This window comes from Tinamus guttatus, unplaced genomic scaffold (genome assembly GCF_059628265.1).
Source record: "Tinamus guttatus ecotype Peru unplaced genomic scaffold, ASM5962826v1 Tinamus_guttatus_pri_ptg000155l, whole genome shotgun sequence".
Lineage (NCBI taxonomy): Eukaryota > Metazoa > Chordata > Aves > Tinamiformes > Tinamidae > Tinamus > Tinamus guttatus.
Genome location: NW_028288689.1, coordinates 5,468,794 through 5,488,220, shown reverse-complemented (window position 1 = coordinate 5,488,220; position 19,427 = coordinate 5,468,794). Strand labels below are relative to the sequence as shown.

The 19,427-nt window shown below is 38.1% G+C and overlaps 1 protein-coding gene across 1 annotated transcript in view; it reads right to left on the bottom strand.

Annotated features, from left to right (window-relative positions):
- The window catches only part of DOCK2 (dedicator of cytokinesis 2), a gene marked incomplete at its 5' end in the record, with an annotated part of 131,679 nt that extends 113,441 nt beyond the window's left edge, over window positions 1–18,238 (bottom strand). The window contains 14 exons of the mRNA XM_088522631.1: window positions 125–223; window positions 3,107–3,231; window positions 4,052–4,177; window positions 4,508–4,584; window positions 5,281–5,356; window positions 5,949–6,084; window positions 6,556–6,637; window positions 7,830–7,984; window positions 10,100–10,235; window positions 11,461–11,609; window positions 13,318–13,414; window positions 13,563–13,618; window positions 15,493–15,533; window positions 18,148–18,238. Of these exons, the coding sequence (XP_088378757.1) occupies window positions 125–223; window positions 3,107–3,231; window positions 4,052–4,177; window positions 4,508–4,584; window positions 5,281–5,356; window positions 5,949–6,084; window positions 6,556–6,637; window positions 7,830–7,984; window positions 10,100–10,235; window positions 11,461–11,609; window positions 13,318–13,414; window positions 13,563–13,618; window positions 15,493–15,533; window positions 18,148–18,238 (1,446 nt within the window). The remainder of the gene's footprint in view (window positions 1–124; window positions 224–3,106; window positions 3,232–4,051; window positions 4,178–4,507; window positions 4,585–5,280; window positions 5,357–5,948; window positions 6,085–6,555; window positions 6,638–7,829; window positions 7,985–10,099; window positions 10,236–11,460; window positions 11,610–13,317; window positions 13,415–13,562; window positions 13,619–15,492; window positions 15,534–18,147) is intronic.
- Window positions 18,239–19,427: the final 1,189 nt, after the last annotated feature.

Here is a 19,427-nt window from a genome sequence, read left to right as displayed (position 1 = left end):
CGCTTATTTTTCCACTGTAAAGTTGCACAGCATGAGCTTGTGGTGTTTTTTGATTTTTTTGTTTGTTTTTAGTGAGGCACTGACAAAGCAGCGGAAAGGGGCAAGCACAAACTCTGCGCGATACCTTTAGTGTTTCCATCCAGCGGGGCTGCTTGACCTGGTAGTAGAGAACGGATCGATACTCGCTCACGGGCTTGTCCCCCGCTCCCAAGCAAACAGCATTCTACCAAAAAAGAAAAATATATAATATATATAGAGATATATATATACACATACAGTCATGCTTACTACCCCACTGATTTCTGCGAGTTTCTGCGATTTTAGCTAAGAACAGCGGCAAAGGAGCAGCCGCCTCCCCGAGAGCGCGGCCCGGCCTCGCCTGAGCGCCACGCACCGCCTCACGGCGAGGCGGCGCCGTCTGCGCCTGCGCGGCGCTTCCCGCCCTCGCGGCGCGGGCGGGTCGGCGCCCCGCGCGCTCCAGGCGCAGCGCGCGTGGCGGGGCCGCTCCGCTCCGTGTGGTACGGCGGGGAGGCTCCAGGCCTGTTTCCTCGCTGCAGTGACCCAGGCATACACTAAATGAATTGAACAACCATGAAGAGGAACAGTGATCCACGACCTTAGTTTGAGGAATTTTCCGTTTCTCTTGAAAGACTCTGTTCTAGAAGAAATAACAGACTTATTTGCCCGCAGACTATGAAGAATGCCAAATGAACATATACATGAATACTCCTTGGGCCTTTCCAAGTTTTTACCAAAATTGAGATTGTTATCTGGCTTTTATTACTGCATTTCTAGATAGTCTTTGTCATGGTGTATATAAGTACCTCAAGGGAGGGAGCGAAGAGGATGGTGCTGGCCTCTCTTCAGTGGTGGCCACTGACAGAACTAGAGGAAATGGCCACAAACTGAAGCACCAGAAGTTCCACAGGAACTTAAGGAATTTTTTTTTTTAACAGTGAGGGTGCCAGAGCACTGGAACAGGCTGCCCAGAGAGGTTGTGGAGTCTCCTTCTCTGGAGATCTTCAAACCCTCTTGGACGCAGTCCTGTGCCACGTGCTCTAGGTGACCCTGCGTGTGCAGGGGGTTGGACTAGATGACCTCTAGAGGTCCCTTCCAACCTTAAGCATTCTGTGATTCTATGGTGACTGCAGTGACTTAGCAAATATTTTAAACATTTGTTTCTTCATATTGAATTTCCTATCACTTCTACCTATTTCCCTAACAATTTTAGGGATTCATTTCTCACCTGTTCACACTCCACCTTGACAACCTGCTGTGTTCAAATGAGAATCTGAACTACAGGACAGAGCTAACTACAGTTTTGATTGAGTTGGCCAAAAGTTAAGTAACGAGGGAGCCCCATTGGCTTAGCTGGTGTGCGAAGGGAGCGGAGCCGCCTCAGCTGCTGGACTGAGCATGGCCCCTGTAGCACCATAAGGGCCCGTGAGGACACCTCGCCCGGCAGCTTCACTACAGGAAACAAGGACACTAAATCCTCCATCGCAGGCGCAGGTGAAGCTAAACTACATTTGTTATGCAGCATATTGCAACGATGGAGCTGTGAAACGTGGAGGAAGTCTGGCTGAAGCAGCAGGAAGCCTCCCTGTCTAACCAAGCACTTGATACCTGAGGAGGAATCAGTGGCTGCTGCCTGCTCCGGAGAGGCCTGGCTCCCTCCCTGTCTACCCAGGGAGCCCTCCTGAGCCTCAGGCACCCGTAAAGTAGGTTGAAATGGGTTCAGAGACATGTAGAGCCAATCAATTCCCCTCTAATGAACACAAATAAGTTTCACAAATGTATTGGGATCATAGCTAAGGCAATACGCAGAAGCACATAACTTGATAACAGTTTATGCGTTTGGAAGTGTATTGATTTTCTGTGAGTTAATGGGGAAAATCTCTTCACTATCAGCATCCGGCAGCATTTACATTTTGTCAAAACTGTTGCTAAAATGTATTTAAATGTACCTTAGTAGAGAAAGTGCATGTGAACATGTATTTCAAGGGGACAAATCTTTTTTCCTAATATTTGGAGAATGGATGCATTTGTAGAACTAGACATAGTATTGGAATGAAAGATTTATAAAGAAGTGACATTTGAAGGCAATATGATATGTTAATTTGAGTGTTTGGGCAGATATATTTCAAGTATCTTAACTGTGACAACTGTGAAATACAGTCTGTAACTGAAGTCTGTTTTACAGCTGAGGAGCTCTCTCATGACTTGTACGTGCAACTTTTGTGGGCAGCTGTTTTCATAGTGGTAAGTAAAAACGTCACCATTAGGGTTACAATTTGTTGCATGGATTATATACATTCTGTGAGTTCAGCATTTTCTCCATTCAAACTTGGAAACTACATTTCAGGTCAAGCATTTAACTGTAATTTCATAAACACACGGTCATTTCAGCATGTCGCTAACCATTATGGGTTTCTGCATGTTTATTTTATCGCAAGTGCCGTTATGATTTCACCCTCATCGCTTCAGAAACCAGCTCAAGAAGGAAAGACTAAAAATCCCCCTGAGCACTGGGCAGGTGTTAAAAAGCCTTAGGGAAGAAACAAAGGCTCCTCAAAACAGAAAAAGACATACACAAAAGCACTGTAAATATTTATGTTGCATATGTGCAATGTCCACATTATTCTATTGCCACTAGCTTAGCAATTTACCACGCAGTTCTTTCATTCAAGGGATAAAATGGTCCAGATCAGCAGTTAGTTGCATAAGGGTGATGGTATTTCTAACATTTTAATCCTTTGCTAGCATTCCTACAGGAATTTCCATGAGAAAAAACTTGGACTATAACTGTAGCAATTGTCAGAAGCAGCATTTCATCTGTTTGTTCATTAGTCAAAGCTAAAATAGGTCATTCAGTGTTAATTCTCCGCTCCATCTGTTGTATGTTTTCTGTTGAAGACACATGTAGGACTTGAATAGATATGTCACTTCAAACATCATAGAAAGCATCAGTAAAAAGGGAATGCAAGTGAAGACTGAGTTAACATCCAGTGGCATTGTGTGAACATGTACAGCAAGTTTAAGGCTTGCTTTTAAAATATATTTTAGGTTTATATGCATATCATTTAGAAAATAAAACAAAACTTACTGATATCACTTTTCCTTCTTCATCACAAACACACATTATCACTTCCACATTTCTCTGAGTTGTTTTATTGTATTTATCGAAATCTCCAGAGATCAATGTAATATAAATGTCATTTCTTATATCTCCTGCAAGAGAAATGAAAAGGTTAAAAAAAAAAAAGTGAGAACACAAAGGACAGGGTTAGTTGAACTTCACAAGAGCACCTGTTTTTCTGCAGTGAAACACATTAAAAGTAAACGGTCATATTTTCCATCTGAACTTAGATTTCCAGCTGTACTATTCTAAGAGTACTGTGTGAATTGAAAGCAACCGAATTTCCTGAACGCGACTAAAGCTCGTCCTGCACTGACACCTGCTGGTGAGGCGACAGCAGGCTGCCTCACCTTAACTGAGTTTTATCCAAATACACCTAATTTTCTCTTGTGAAGAATTTATGACATCAAAGAAAAAAAAAATTAATTCAAATCCTGATACTTTAGATAACTGCAGACCATAAATGGACTTCAATTGGCAAGAATTTTATAATTCCAAAAGGAGACTGTAAACTCACATTGATGTTGAATATTTAAGGAAAGTAATAATTTATGATAAAAATAAGGTTAATTTAAGATTCAAGGAAGAAGTGACTAGAATTTTATTAGTAGAAAAAATGCTACGTGTAGAGTTCTTGGATTATCCCTCCCTGTTCCCCAACTCTCACTCTTCCGCCTGTCCCATTTAAATACTATTTAAGTACTACATAATACCTTCCAAGTATTTCCCTGTTCTGTGTATCTCTAACACCAGAAGGTCATAAAGAGTGAACAACCTCTGAGGTACGCATAACAGAAATAACTAATTAAGCTTGTAGTTGATCCTCATTAACCCAAAGAATGACAAAAAATCTAGTGCTATGATGGGGGAAATATAAAAAATAATATTAAAAAAAAAAAAATCACATCTTACCTGGCATGATTATTTCAGGGAATCCCAGCTTTCTAGCAACAGCTGTGGTTCTGTCTACAAGGTGTGGATAGTCCTTCCTAGTTTGAGTCACATTGCCAACAAGCATTTTCACAGTTACCCAAAGACCTAGGGGAAAAATATAACACATTTATGTTAAAGATAAAAACCTCTCTTCAGATGATTATCATTGCTCTTTTCCCTCCACCAGAACTGTGAGAAGAATTTACCTCCCTTAACTAGGAAAAAGTTGGTATATGATCCAAAACTATAGCTAGTAATTCAAATAACCTCTCACATTCTCCCATACCCTCAAGATTTATCACTTGCAGCTGCATGAATCACCTATCTCCATGGTGATGCTATGTTTAAAAGCTGTACTCTAAAATGTAAACAATGTGAAATGAAGTTCCACTAAAATACCTTGTTACTGTACTTTACAAAAATAGTCTGTTTTACCTTGTCCACCACTGTCTCCTTTTGATGCTGTGACTTTGCTTAGCAGACTGTGTAAAAAGTCATTCTCTGCTACTACCCTAGGAGAGAAAAAGAAAATGTCTGCTAGAACTTAAGTGGTAAGTATATCAAATACCATTCAAAACACACACGACAGCTTTTGTTCTTTGCAACACTTGATTTTATAATACATGCCATCACCAGGCACTTTAAAAAACCCTTAAAATATAATTTTTATCTGCATGCCTGAAAATGCCTTCAGATGCAGCCTTTAGAATATAATTCTCATGGCTGAGTTTATCTACTTAATCAGGGCTAAAATTATTAGGTAGCCATATATATCAGGAAATTAAATAAACCCATGTACTTTCTGTTACAAAGAGAAATCCTTTTTACCACAGTTGAGTGATTTAGGCTTCACATTTATGGGTGAAGCCTATGGGTGGTAGAAAACAACATGAAACATAAGAACTCCAGAGACATCCATTATCTTCTCATCAAAAATCTGGTGAAAGAAGTTTTGAAATGCCTGAGAATCAGTGATCCCAAGTAGTAGCAAGAACTTTTAAGAATATCAAATTCAACAAGCCATTACTTGCATCAGCAAGAGGTGTGCTGCTACAGGAGCAGCTCTGTGGCATGAAACCACTGGTGCCAAGGAGGTGAAATCCACACTGCAAGCATTTGGGGCCAGACCTTTGCACTAACAGAGATTTTTCTTCATATAGATATAACTTTGTGCAAGTATGAAATTAAGATATTTGTGACCAACTTACGGGTGAAAGGGAATGAAATGCTGCTTTTCTTCATCACTTTCAGATTTTCCTTTTATGATATCTGTAATATCCATAACTAAAAAAAGTACAAAAATCATTATCAAAACAGTATAATGGCATTGAAAAAAATTCTCCTCTTATTCATGTATTATGCAGAGCATTATATATTCTTCTGCTTCAAGTTAACTACATATTTTCAGGAGTTTGGAGTAGCAGATTGTGCTAATGCCAGCAATGCGTCAGTTACTGTCATCAGTGCAAAGTATTTCCTCTTCAGTGGATGGATGATCGTTATCATGAAAAGAAGCTGTGTTCTGGAATGCCAGTTGCTGATACAGGACTGGGGAGGGGAGAAGAGAAATACCACCCACTCACATGGGGGCCCTGGTCTCCCCACACCATTAGAAGTTGTGCATGATTCCTGTTACACTCTGATGCTGTGTTTTGGTTTGTGCTAAGCGTGCATTACTGGAAATTCATTTCAAAAACCCATTTCTAAGCTAAACTGAAATATTAGTGTAGATACAGGCTTTGTGGACTCCAAAAATCAAATGGAAGTTGGTTATTACAGCTGATTCGTATTCTGGCATATCTTCGAGTCTACCATCCAAGACTGACAAGCATCACTGAATTCCTGCTTCAAGTATCACATCAGTGGGACCAGTTACCTGCTACTCCAAAAGGCCGCCTCAGTCCCTGCGTGCATTTTTTGGAGTTGCTGTCTTTGAGATCCATCCTTCCAACTCGGACTATTTGGCAAACTAAATAAACTTTATCTCTGCTAAGGTCTTTATTTCCAAGATCCTAAGAAACAAACAAGAAGGAAAACTAGAATATTCTTTGGAGAAGAATTTTAAATTGTAAAATTTGAACAGGACCTCTAGTAATAATTTGAGCTTTAATAAAAAAAGGAAGCTGGGACCAAAGTAAGGATGAAAACAGTATTTTAACATAGTGTAAGGAAATGTGACACTTGAATATTAGAAGAAAACAAAGGAATAAATAGAGAAAGGCATCAATCCAGAGCTACAGCAGATAAGGATCACACAATGAGGAAGGCATTAAAAGCTCCAGAAATTGATTTGAGGGAAGATTTTGAAATATTCATTATCACTGGCATGAAGTGATGACTCTGGTGATCTTGCCCTGTTCCCAAGATGTCTCCTGCTTCCTTCCTCATCTTACTCAAATTGTATGGATTCCAGTAGCAACTACATAGAAGAGAGACTCTGATTTGCAAACGAAAAGCAAGAACTGGAGAAAGCATGGACTCACTGTGAATACTACTTTCAGATTGTTGAGCATGTCGATTTCCTTTGGAAAACCTTTGCTCCCCCATCGCACCAAATAGTTCTCACTAGTTTCAAATAGTAAAAAACAAAACAATAACAACAACAACAATTTATTAACATGTATTTTTAAAATCCCTTTTTTAGAATGTATTAAAAAACATAACACTTAAGTTGAGCAACAGGCACTATTCTGTACTGCTTGAAGGTCAGACTAAGAAAGCTATACAGTAATCAGCAAATTACAAAAGGTAACTTCAAGAGAGTATACAGAATAATATCTGTTTTGGAGGAAACATCAACATCCATGTAGTTTGTTGAATAGCAACAGTCAAAAAGATTCTTTTCTGTCTCTGAATTCACAAGTCTCTCCCATCTTATCCCTCCCTTACTCTATATCTTACTTAAAAATTCTGTTTCCTGATAGGAATAACAATACTGCACTCTCAGGGTAAGGAGCACAAGCCTAATGGAATTATCCTCTTGCTAAACAAAAGCAACGACAAAAAGAAACAAAAAACTATGTTTGGCATATTATTCTGAGCAGTAGTTCTTCTCATTGAAAGGTACCAGTTAAAAATTTACAAGTTTTATTAGCTTTATTAAACTGCCCAGAACACAAGTTCTTTTTATTTGTTTACTTAAAAACTGACTGTGCAACTGACATTGAATATGAAGCCTCCTTGATCTAGATGCTATAAAGAGGTTATTTTTGCTGCTTTCTGAACTTCCTTTTTTTTTATTCTGTCTCTTCTCTGTGCTTTTATATAAATAGATAACACATATACACATTAATTCTTATGTGCTTTTCCACAGGTATAGTCTCTTCCATAATGATCCTAGGTAGAGAAGTAGAGCACTTACAGCAGTTAAGCTAGTTTTAACTATTGATTGTCAAATACTTGAAATCTCTGTTGTTCCTTATTAAAAAAAAAAAAAAAAATCTGCTTTGGCAAACAGGCAGACATCCTCACACTAGAAGAATCTCCATTTGTGGAGACAACCTCAGAAAATTCAGATGACCAGGACAAACTTCTCTAAAACTTTGAAATACTCACTGTCCAGCAATTATCTGTCAAAAGATCTGGGATCACATGCCCTACAACCCTTTTGGAGATACAGCCTTTACCTACTTTTCCCTTGGGTTTTCTTCCTTTTATTTATATGTACCTTGCATTAGTAATATGTTGGCAACTCTTACACTCTGTTTTGTCTAGCTTCCTTCATTATTATTTGGGGGAACAGAGAAAATAAACTTACCTTATAATTGTTAGTTTCTGTGGGTCATATAGTGACATAAAGAGCTCTGCATCCTCCCCAATTCGGCAAACAAAATTCCGCACGAAGACGTACAGACTGTGCGTGGGGGATGAAGACATTCGCGAGTACGATGCATAATCTGGTTGATCCTTTGACTGTTCAGAAGGAAGCAAGTTATTAGCTAACGATTTCAAGCTTGCCTATATAGAGCACTTAATCTGGAAAACCGCCAAGTTTGTGAAGCAAGACACAGTTAGAAGCTGCAGAGGTGACATTGGTTTGCGGGATCCCACCTTCCTCTAAACTGCAACCAGAGCCCTCACGCTGTAGGAGATGTGTAACAGAGAGCGTTCTTTGCAATGCTGTACCCAGAGCTACCTAAACATGCACGTAATGAAAAATTTGATGATAAACATGCATTAAAGCCACTGTTTTGTGAGATTTAAGGGACTTAATTGATACTACCAGTAAGAACTCCCTGTCTGGAATTCAAAGTTTATTACCCTTTTTAAGTAGGTATTTCTGCAATTCTTCTAAAAAGAAAGAGGAATTTTGTGTTTATTATTTTACATATATTTCCAAAGGATGCAATAGTTAGGCCTCTTCTCTCCTCCCCTAGCCTGCAGAAGCCCTTTCATTTTGGAAGTCTTCTATTTACTTTCACTCAGGAGATAACAGATTAAGTTCCCCTCCTGTGTATGAATGCAATCAAAGCCTTACCTCTCAAGTAAAGCAAGATGCTTTCAATGAAAAGATCCTGAAGTCATTCCTTAAAATTTCCATAAAGTTCCATGCCTGAAAGTTTCCAGGATATTTTTGTTTAAAATCCCTTTGAGGGAAGAGATTGTAATTTGACTTCCACATCCTTAGTGACCAAGCAATTATATAAAGGGTGAAAGACTATTAAAACTTCTTTCTTTAAAATAGCAGAAGAGAAATAAAAATACCAAGCTTTCTCTACAGAGGCCATCCTAGAAGTGTGCAAGAGATGACTTTGGAACACAGTTGTGTAGCAGGTTTACTGCATGCACTAGAACAGGCTTTGATTTAGGATGCTTCAGACAAACCTCAAGGCTCAGCTCTGAAGGCGAGAGCAATTCTGGAAACATTATATTATTTCCCTCCTGAAGAGGGAACTAATAACATATAAGGAGCACATGCTGAGGTCTGACCAGGATCACCATCTCGTGCTCGTCAATTCTAACCATAACTTCATTTTAACCCCTAGGACTTATGGGTTCAGGTCTAAAGCTCTTTTTATCCATTAATTTGCTCTTTCTTTTAAAAGAAGCCAATCTATTCCTCTGCCAAGCACCAGGTTTAAACTTTACATACTTATATTATCAGCTAATTGTGTTTTGGTATCTGGGAAGCAAAAGTTATTCAGTGACACCTTTCCTCCCAAGAGAATGCTCTATTTTCCACAGATTTCTAATAGGCACTATTAAACTGTCATGATGGCGCAACTTCAACTTCTCTTCAAATTTTTCTTCATTCAGCACTGTTTACTTTCTCACAATTGAATATAAGGAACCCAAGTCAACATGTTCCTGAATAAAATTATTATTGAAAAAGTCAAGGAAGTGTCATCACCTGCTTTGCATTTTAAAACAGGAAGCTTTGGCACTCATCAGCTGTGATAGGCAGGATAATTGTAGGTGTTCACAGGGTTATTCTAAGTTCACCACCTTCCTGCTTTAGCAAACTTGACTTCACTTCTGTCAGGGTATATCTAACAAGCAGCAACATATAGTAAACAACCAATGCTGCCAAAGGATTCTTTAAAAAGGAGCTTGGGTTAGTCAAGGCTTGCAGCCTGAGCTCAAAGTATATAATCACTATGTGATTCACATTCTTAAACAGTCTACTACTTAATACCTGCTTCCATTCAGATATCCAAGGATGGATTTAGAGAGTTTTAGAAACAGGCTTTTAGCATACCCCATAGACTGAATCCAGTCCTAGTCATGGGCATCCTCCATTCCTCCTCCTTGAATTAGCACATTCAAAAAAGCAGCTGTGTAACTCCGAGGCACAAGTTTTGAGGACAAGTTGTTCAAACACATTTTTACAAAACCACCGGCTAGACAAGCTAGGAGTTAACAGATGAAAATCTCCATAGCTGTAACTCAGCAATGTGAAGTTAAAGTCAGGAAAAAAATCTAACAAGGTTAATGCTATAAAGTTCCATCTTTCAAGCTTGCCATCTTTCCCCCTCCAGCTCCTTTTTTGGTTTCATTAAAGTGTTAAGTTTTGTTCATCATTCCTACCATTTCCTCCTTAATCCTCTCAGTGATTTTATTAGTTGCTTCTTCATGTGCATGAAATAGGCTGATGACACTGGTTTTATCTGGATCCAAGATATTCCCATCTTCATCTCTAACTATTAAGTCTAGCTCAAGTATCCTGTGAAAATTAAAAAAATTAAAATCATACACAATATGGCAGGGTTATTTTTCTTCTATAAAAATAAAGCTGGAGCATATTCACAGATGTAACAGTGCTTCAGGCTTTAACGTGATAAAATCAGTTTAAATACATGTAGTGTTATTTCATTGAAGAAGTGTTAATCAGAAACTAACTTTTTTCAAGCTCTTGATCCGCATCGGGTTGGAAGCTGTCACTAAAGCACTCAAGCACGTAGCAAATAATACATTCTCTGTGTTCCAATTCACATTTTGCTTCAGTGAGTCCTCATGTCTTCTGTTTTTTGTTTTGTTTTTTACATGTAAACCTGTTAGGCACATGTGTTTGACATACTGTTTGATTTACATTCCCAGAGTATATTCTGTAACTAGAACTCAGAAATCTGTGGGTCCAAACCACAGTGAACAAGCAGAGCTTCCTAACAACTCATGGTCATTGCTTACGTTTAGCCACAGGCAGCTTGAGACTTGCAACCAGATACGGGTCTTCAAGCCACAACAGCCACATCATTTGCAATAGCTCAAAGCCATTTATAAGCAGATTGCCTCCTAATATCACTATCATGAGGACTGACTGACTTACTTATTCTCCCCTCTACCAAACAGTGGAATACCTTCCATAACCCCACATGACTCCTTTTTTGCTTGTGCTGCAGTGACATTTCATGAGCAACAGACAGACAAGACTTTTGTCAAGCTGCTATTCTACCTACAGTAGTTTCACTTCTATTACCAGAACCAGAATTCTGCCTGGAAATTCCCATGTTAGTGAGGGGATTTTGCCTTCAAGATAGGCTTTGTACACCTCAGACTTCTGCTATTCATCCACTGCTAAAGTCTGAACAACCACACCCACAGCTTAACTCTCCTAAAAGGTAAGTGGCATTTTTGTAGGATGAGTAAAAAGCTCTGGTCCCGAGTACACTGATCTTATATGTATATTAAGGACAGTCACCTGACTTAAGGTACCTGATAAGTTTTTATTCTGTAATTAAAAGTGTTTTGAAAAAGTTAATTGGGATAAGAAACCTCAACATGGGAACTTCTGTTACCAGAAGAATAACAGGGAGAACCTTGAAAAGAAGGGTTTAGTGCACCTACATCCTACATACATGTTGTAAAAAACTTCAAGCAGGAAGAATTTCTCTCTACTATTTCTGGATGCTTTCAAACCATGTTTTCCAGGAGCAGGATAGTCCACTTACTTGTTACCATAGTCAATTCTGGAAGTGACTTTCTGCTTGAGTTCTTTCAGTTCATCTTTTGGCAGAGTCCCAGATAGAAGTTGCGATCGCCATTCCATTAAGTCACACATCATAGACTGTACCTGCTGGAACCGCTCTTTCTTATTTGCCTAAGATAAATAACAGAGTCTAGATAAGAGGCTTCAAGGTCTGTAGAAAGTTGAAATGAAACCATTAGTTATGGCTAACCGTTCAGCTTCCAGAGTCAAGAATTAAAGAGTTCCCACCAATCTAGAGTCCTGTTTTGTTTCTTTACCTCTGTCCCTTCCTCCAAAAGCTCTCCCGTGTAATTCAAGATTATTGGCCAGGCTCCCTTTTTGTCTTCTCATTAAACAAAGTTTTAAGGACAAAATCCCTCACATTACAGGAAAGAAGTTATATAAAACAGAATCCATGCACAGGTAGAAAATGATGAGGTTTTTTTTATATAGTCGTGCTTTTTGGTGGATTCAAGATAATTAACTGAAGTCTCATGAAGAGAAATTCTGAAAGCATTTTCCCTCTAAGGTACTGATGACAGCATGCTGGAAATAAAAACATTTGACTGTAGTGTGTTAGTACCTTTAGAAGACCACTGGAAAAAGTGAGCGAATACACAGTCACTAGAGCTATTCCAGAGTCATCCATTAAAATATATTCTATCTATCTGTTGACTTTAATAAGAGGAAGACTAAAAAGTGACCCATTTCTGAATGTAAACACATCAGTGAGGAAAATTACACAGTAGCCAAGGCTTCCAACAGATACAAAGCAAAATCTGACAGCTGGGAGTTAGCAGAAAAATAAACCAGCAAATGACAGCCCAATTCATTGAAACAGGTTATCTACTAGATTAGACTATTAAGGGTACTGAAGAATTCAGCATCTTATTGATGCTTTCCAATCAGTACTTGAAGCATTTCTGATGGTTAGGCTTAAGTTAAACAAGTCATTAGCATGCAAGTCACAGGTTAATATCAGGTTACAAAATAAACTATGATATGCAAATTAGCCTTCTTTGCTTAAATTTTCAGCTATATCCGAGTGTCTTCTAGCCCTGCTTTCTTCCTACAACTTGCTGCCAGTATTCTAGGTCATGCTGGTCACCCTGCATCACTTCCTCCAGTTCTATTTTAGTTTGAGTTTTTCTCCTCCTAAACCCTATAATACCTTTTTTTTTGGTCAGGAAACACTACCAGGTAGCCATTAGTGTCACATACAAAAAAAAGCACCATCACTGCACATAACTTATGTACAAGAAAGGCAGGTGCTCAGTACGAAGTCTGTTTGGGCAAATTGCTCTGAATTCAGTACATGTTTTATGTATTGCTTTTGCATATAAAAAAACATGCTAGGATAAAATGGGTTCTCAGGTGGAAAAAACAGATTTTTGTTTAAGGAATATAAAATGAAAATATTGCAAGTGAAAAAGATTGTCAATTGTCACTAAGACCTACATACTGCAAGTCACCCTTGAACAACTTCTGCTAGAGTCTCAAGGACATATTAAAACCTGTACAAACTTGTTCAAATCTTATGTTTAATTTCCATCTTGAAAATGATCAACTGGGAGAGAAATCACAAAAAAAAAAATTGGCAATTTTGGCACAGGACACAATATTCAATCTAGAGGCATCAAGTTATGCAACTTCGCAGCAATAACTGAAATTCTTTTAACCTAAAATCATAGAATTGATGACAGCAGTAATAAAGACATAGTTTGTAAATTCTACAAATCTCTGCCTTGCATCTAGGTTAAGACACTAATTTGAATAAGGCCTCAAAATAGATAGACGGCACTAACGAACAAGCCACTCGTGGCATACAAAAGCTTCATACCACATAGAGCTGTTTCCAGATGCTGCCCCATTCCCAGAGGGTAGTGGTAACTTCTTGCACTAAAGGGATTTCAGCAGGTATTATGTTTTCTGCATGTCTAGGAAAGAAGTTAAACATAACATACAAGAGGATTTCAGTTTCATGGCTTTATATTGTAGTTAATGTGTTTAAGGCACATAAATGACTTAAACTTGATTCTTTAGCAGACTAGGTCTTCAATTTATTGAAATACTTAAATTCAATACCTTTTCTTTTCCACAGAAACTTCCTTGATGTGGATAAAAGATTTAGGAAATATTCCCTGTTGGGAAAGGCAAAAACAAACAAGAGAATCCACTTACTTATATATCTCCAAGAAAATTCCATTACATGAATGAAAGCTTTCCAAGTTCTACTTTTATTCTTTTTTTTCCCCCTCCCTCCTAAAACTGTTACCAAATTGCTTTAAGGAGAAAAGAAAATCCTTTCATTTGCAAAGCATAAAAGGGAGACAGTATGACCATAAACTACCAAGCACCCTTAGGCAGATATGACACCACTGCAGTTGAGAGTATGAGCACATTTTGTGCTGCTCAAGGCTAAACAGCAAGATATAGCAAAAAGTGACATCAGATTTCATCCCATTTTCAGAATTTATTCCTAATTGACCTGGGCATAAAAAAAAGTGACCAGACAGTTAATTTTTGTGATGGGTCCAGGCACTACAAAAGCAGAAGCATTTTAGTGTATACAGAGGAATGTGTCCTTGATCCATCCATGACCAACCTTACGTTAGCTGGAAGAGCTAGACTTGGTAACGGAACACAGGTTTGCTTGGATTTAGCTCTATTATTAACTGACACTCACATCTGAAACTTGATGCCAGCTTTTTTCCCCAGTTAGATGACAGTTAACACCATTTTGCCCTAAAAATCCTTTCTCTTAGGACTGGGCCCTGGAGGAGCCACAGTCACAGTAACTATACAGCAACAACCTTGCACAGCTTCCTGTGAAATCTGTGCTACATCAAGAAGCAGGTCTAGGAGAAGCAGCCGCCTTCTCACTAGACCTGCTTTCACCTCTTCTGTGAGCATCTAGCCAAGCAAGCAAGCAAATGCAGTGCTATTTGGTATGATAAGAGCTCACAAAACAGAAGAAACATTAGATAGAAGGCTGGATAAAAACATTATGCGTAGTTCTCATCTCTGTCTTTTGCATGTGCAACTCTTCAGCAGTTAAATGATAAGTCAACCATTTAAAATTCAATAAAGGAAGCTGAAATATTTTACTATCATCTACAGGCATATAATACAAGTTAGTTGCTCAAAGATCATGCAAGTTACTGCTAATACTCACAAGCTGTTGAATACAAAATAAGAAAAATAGGAATAGATGTCTTCAGATTGTTCTGATTTTTCTGGTGATACATTCCCTGCAAATAACTTTTCTGCTCCCCAGATATTCCTTTTTCAGTGGCTGTGAAGGTTTAACATTCTTTCTCCAGGATAGAGAAGCCACTTCCTCCAGAAGTTTTCACTGTTATATAGCTTTAAGTCTCCAGATTCCAATGCCCTTGGTGTTGCTGTTTCAACAAAGTCTGATACTAATATCAAGTTCCAAAATACACTTTTCTTCTAGAAAGGTGCATGCACTTAAGACATAAGAAACTCACTCATTCCCTAATTCTAGAGTCATCCTACCCAGGTTAAAAACTACCATTTGTGGTTTTCCACCTTTTGGTATAAGAATATTGACTTTTGTGATCACTACTATATTGTAGCTTAAAGATGCATTTCCAGACTTGTGCTTCATGGGAGGTGGTTATATTGAATATAGCCCTATGAACCCTTAGGAAACAAACAAGACAAAACCACAAGCAAAGCAGAAGCATACACATTCTGCAGTTAATTAACCTCAGAAAGTTATTTCAGGTGCCATCTTCATTAGCCTGTTCACCTAAAGGCACAGTATCTTCTTTGATTTTCTTCTCCCTATCCTGACTTCTAATATTAACTAACATTTCATTCAAAACAAGTGTTGATCATTCTATTCCTCCGGAAGAAAAAGACGGATGGATTTAGCTGACTTAAGTCATCAGAATAGGACTGTCTCATAAGACACACTGAGAAGAAAATAACTTTGTTTCATGTGTTGATGCTTTAAACAGTCTCATACAAATGAACACTGTCATCTTACCTCCAGTCCTTTATGTCTTACTAGATAACCCCTGTACCAATCTAAGGAAAAAAAAAAAAGCACACTCAGTGTAACAGAACATGTACATAAAACAGCATATATTAAACTCATGCTTTGTGTTTTAGCTAGAAATATCTGTCATAGGATGCTTAAAAATCCTGGAGTTACTTGAAAAATACCCACATGAAAACAAAGCAAGCGGCAGGAAGCATACTTAGCATGGCTGATACATTGATAAGCAGATCATACGATCATTCTTTCGAGGGCTGCAAAGAACAGATAGCCTTGCTCTTTTCTGTCATGAGGAACTAGAGCTTCTGGAGACAAATAAGCAGCTTCCAAACATAAAGTTCAAGTTAGATTCCTTAAAAATGAAAGTTTGCTATGGGGTTTTTTGCCCCATTCATCAATTAGGAAATGGGGATGGGTGGGGAGAGAAGGGGAGAGGGAAACAAACCAACCCCAAAATAACATTCAGTTTTGCAGCAACAATAATAGGAAGCTCTGAATGAGGTTTTTTTTATTGCTATAACTCTGCTAAACCACAACAAACCTCCCTAAAGAACATAAAATGAAGAATTCAACCTTAATCAAGCACTTAAATGACTGTTCACACATTCCATCATCATAAAACAGGACCTGCCGAGCAGCAATAAACAGTTCTGTATCAACTTCAATTTTATCCCAAAGAAGAGCTTTTAAGACTAAAGCTCACACTTCCTGACTGTATTTTTATGAACAGGCTACAGCTTCGTTACTATTTTTTCCTCTCATACATCTTTAACACAAAGACATTTCAGCCGGGCAAGCCAAGAAGTCAAACAGTGCTGTGAGGAAAAGCTGAAAAAATCGCAGGGATATCGCTGAATTTAAGCAAGGTCTCAGAAAATGTTCTGTCTTTTTTTTCAGAACTAACAACTTTGGCCAGTATCTGTTCAGCAAGTGAAGTTCCAACTCCTCTCTAAAACTGAATTATTTGCCAGTAATTTCCAATTGACATACTGTGGAAAATCTGTTATATTTTACCTCATTTGCTGTGACTATACATGTTCTACTTTCCTACTTTGTACACACAAAATGAGCAAAAATGACTTAAGATGTGTTATTCATATTTAGACATCAGCTGCACCTGGCAGTGTATCTTTGAGGTACAAGAGAACCTTCTTCATCTGCATAATATCAAAGATGCCTCTTCACCAACAAAAGCATTTCATAAACCAGTTACACCTCTCACTCCTGCAGATATTAAACAGGGTCAACATAGTAATAAAAGATGAGGCGCTTTCTGATTTCCCAGTGTCCTTTTTTCCCTTAGCTGAGTGTTTAGAAGGCTTTTGAAGGCAGAAAGAATTACCCAACCCTCTTATGCTTTCAGAGGGGGCACATTGCCTCACTCATGGCTTGAGGATTTGTCTGTTGACTAGTTGTCTACTGACTGCTACCCATTTTTCATTTATGTGTGAAGCTACTGGATTTCCTTTACAAATAGAAAAAAAAGGTTCTGCATTACAAAACATAAGGAATATAATTTTGTAGAAGGTATTTTCTCCAACACCCAAGTTTTCCTTGTTTCTGACCAAAACAACTTACAGCTCTACATGCGGGAATGGCTTCAGACAGCTTCCCACATGCTCTGCAATTGTATGACCACAACGTGTTAAGGGTGCCCTGCTATACTGAGCTGTCTCTACCACTGCAGCAGCAGCCCGTTCCCTTTAGGATGTGGGGTTACCAAAATACAACTTGGTCAGAGTAGAAGTAAGATAAAGAAGGTAATTTTTAATTCATTTTGCAAAGCTTGAAACAACGCAGAAATCTTTAGTCTCTTATCCAAGAAGATCGTCATTTCAGATTGTAAAAAAATTACTATTACAGTAACTACTGAAGAGACTCTCACTATTGAACTAGTAAGAATAACTGATCTCTCATTGCTTTTCAAGAAACCAAAATCTTCAGGAGCTCTGGATGGCTAGAGGAGAATTCAGTAAGATTGTGAAGGTACTCAAAGCAGTAAGGAGAAATACACTACCACTGTAGGACAGACAGCAATTTCAGCTTCACAAATGTACTAAGTTTTCCCTTTATGTTCTCTAACTTTTTTCAGTTTCTATTTGTTTTACAGTTCTGCCATTTGGTCAGATACCTCCATGTAGCTACTCCATATGTTGGAATCAGCCTAACGAATACCAGTTATGCCCAACTTAGCTAGGACAACTGCTGTTTAGCCATTCTGCTAACTTAGATGGTTTTCAGGAGTGTCTAATCATGCTGATTTATCTACTACTTGAAAAATACTAGAATCCCACCTTGTACTACTAGAAGACTGTTGAATTTCCCAACAAATATTCAATTTAGAGGCACATATGTACTCCATTAGATCTTCCACCATGCACAACACAAACTGGTATGAACTTCACAACTCTTTATTCACGTTGATGACTTCCTCATTTGATAATTGCTTCCCAGGGAAACCACATGTAGGCTTCTGATTTTGGCTCTCCAAAAATTACTAGGTTCTTCCTCAAAATAGACTACCGTGACCAATACAAATAATACCTTTAGTAAGCTGCTTATGTAAAAGGAGTAACCAGTATAAAGTGACAGAATTAAATTATATAACCAGAGAAATTTATAGCCCGAAGGCAACTGACTTACCTTCACAGGCCTCCAAGATATGGACCACATCACCAATCTGGAGAGGTAACTGTGATATCCCTGTACCTTTGAAATTGTATATTGCTAAAAAATTAAAGGACAAAAATATTAGTTTTCAGTACTATCATACACTACAATTTTATTGAAAAATATATTTATTAATAGTTTGGTACTAGGATAAATAGTGTACAATAAAACAAGAAAAGGAAACTATAATTTTATCAACAACCTTCTTCTGTTACCATTATTTCATCTTTTCCCTGGTAAAAATGCTAAGGTGTCAGAAATGGCCGGCACTAGAAAAAAAGCATATGCTTGAGAAGAGGTGATTTATAGCAAGTGTTTTGCACAGGTTTTAGATCACCTATTTAGGTATAGGGCTTTAATATGTGCACGTGCGCACTGGAAACTTTAAATCCTAGACCAGTAGGCTAACAAGTACACAATTTATATAAATTTATGCCCAGGCTCCGGGGACAACAGATGAACGCATGAAAACTGAATTTACTGAAATCTTTCCAGGGTTAGGATGTTTCATGTTAATGTAAATTATGTTTCATGTAGGAACAGTAAATGTTTCATCATTTTGCATGCTTAATCGCTGTGAAAAAGGGACCCAGAAGCAGCAGATCTGAAAGTTCTTTTAACCACCATCTTATCAGTATGTGTTAAAAAAAAATGTTTCAGAAAAAAAGCATTATTATTTCTTACATTCTAGGGCTACAGGATGTGGGCTGCTAGGTAAGCATTTGCTTCTGTATATGCTTTTCTTCATGGGTTTGCCTATAGAGTTATCAAAAATGCCTCAGGGTAGAAGAGGTTATTGAAGCTAGCATCTCTAAGGGAAATAGGGGAATGATTTAAAATGTGCAAGCCTGAAATCATAGTTAAACTGCACAAGGAGAAACTATATCCTAACATCCATGACCTCTGCTGTGCAGCACTGGGATAAGTTGACAGGGTTTTCTTTCTCTCATGACCATTTTCCAATCCATCCACACTATTTACACACACACAGAGCACTTAAAACTGCAATATTTTGAATTAGAGGAAGTCTGATGTGGAAAACCTATTCCTGCCTTTCTTGTGTTTTTGTCTCCCCTCCAGGCTTCTAAGACAGAATCTTCATTTCCACTATGTCAAAATACATACCTACTGGCACCTTTTACTTAAACATTTTACTTAAAAATGAGGTTTAAAATCAAGTGAAATTACCCTTCAAAAGAGAGCCTAATGTAGAAATAGACATAAATCAGTTCACCCTCTTCAATTTCTTAAAT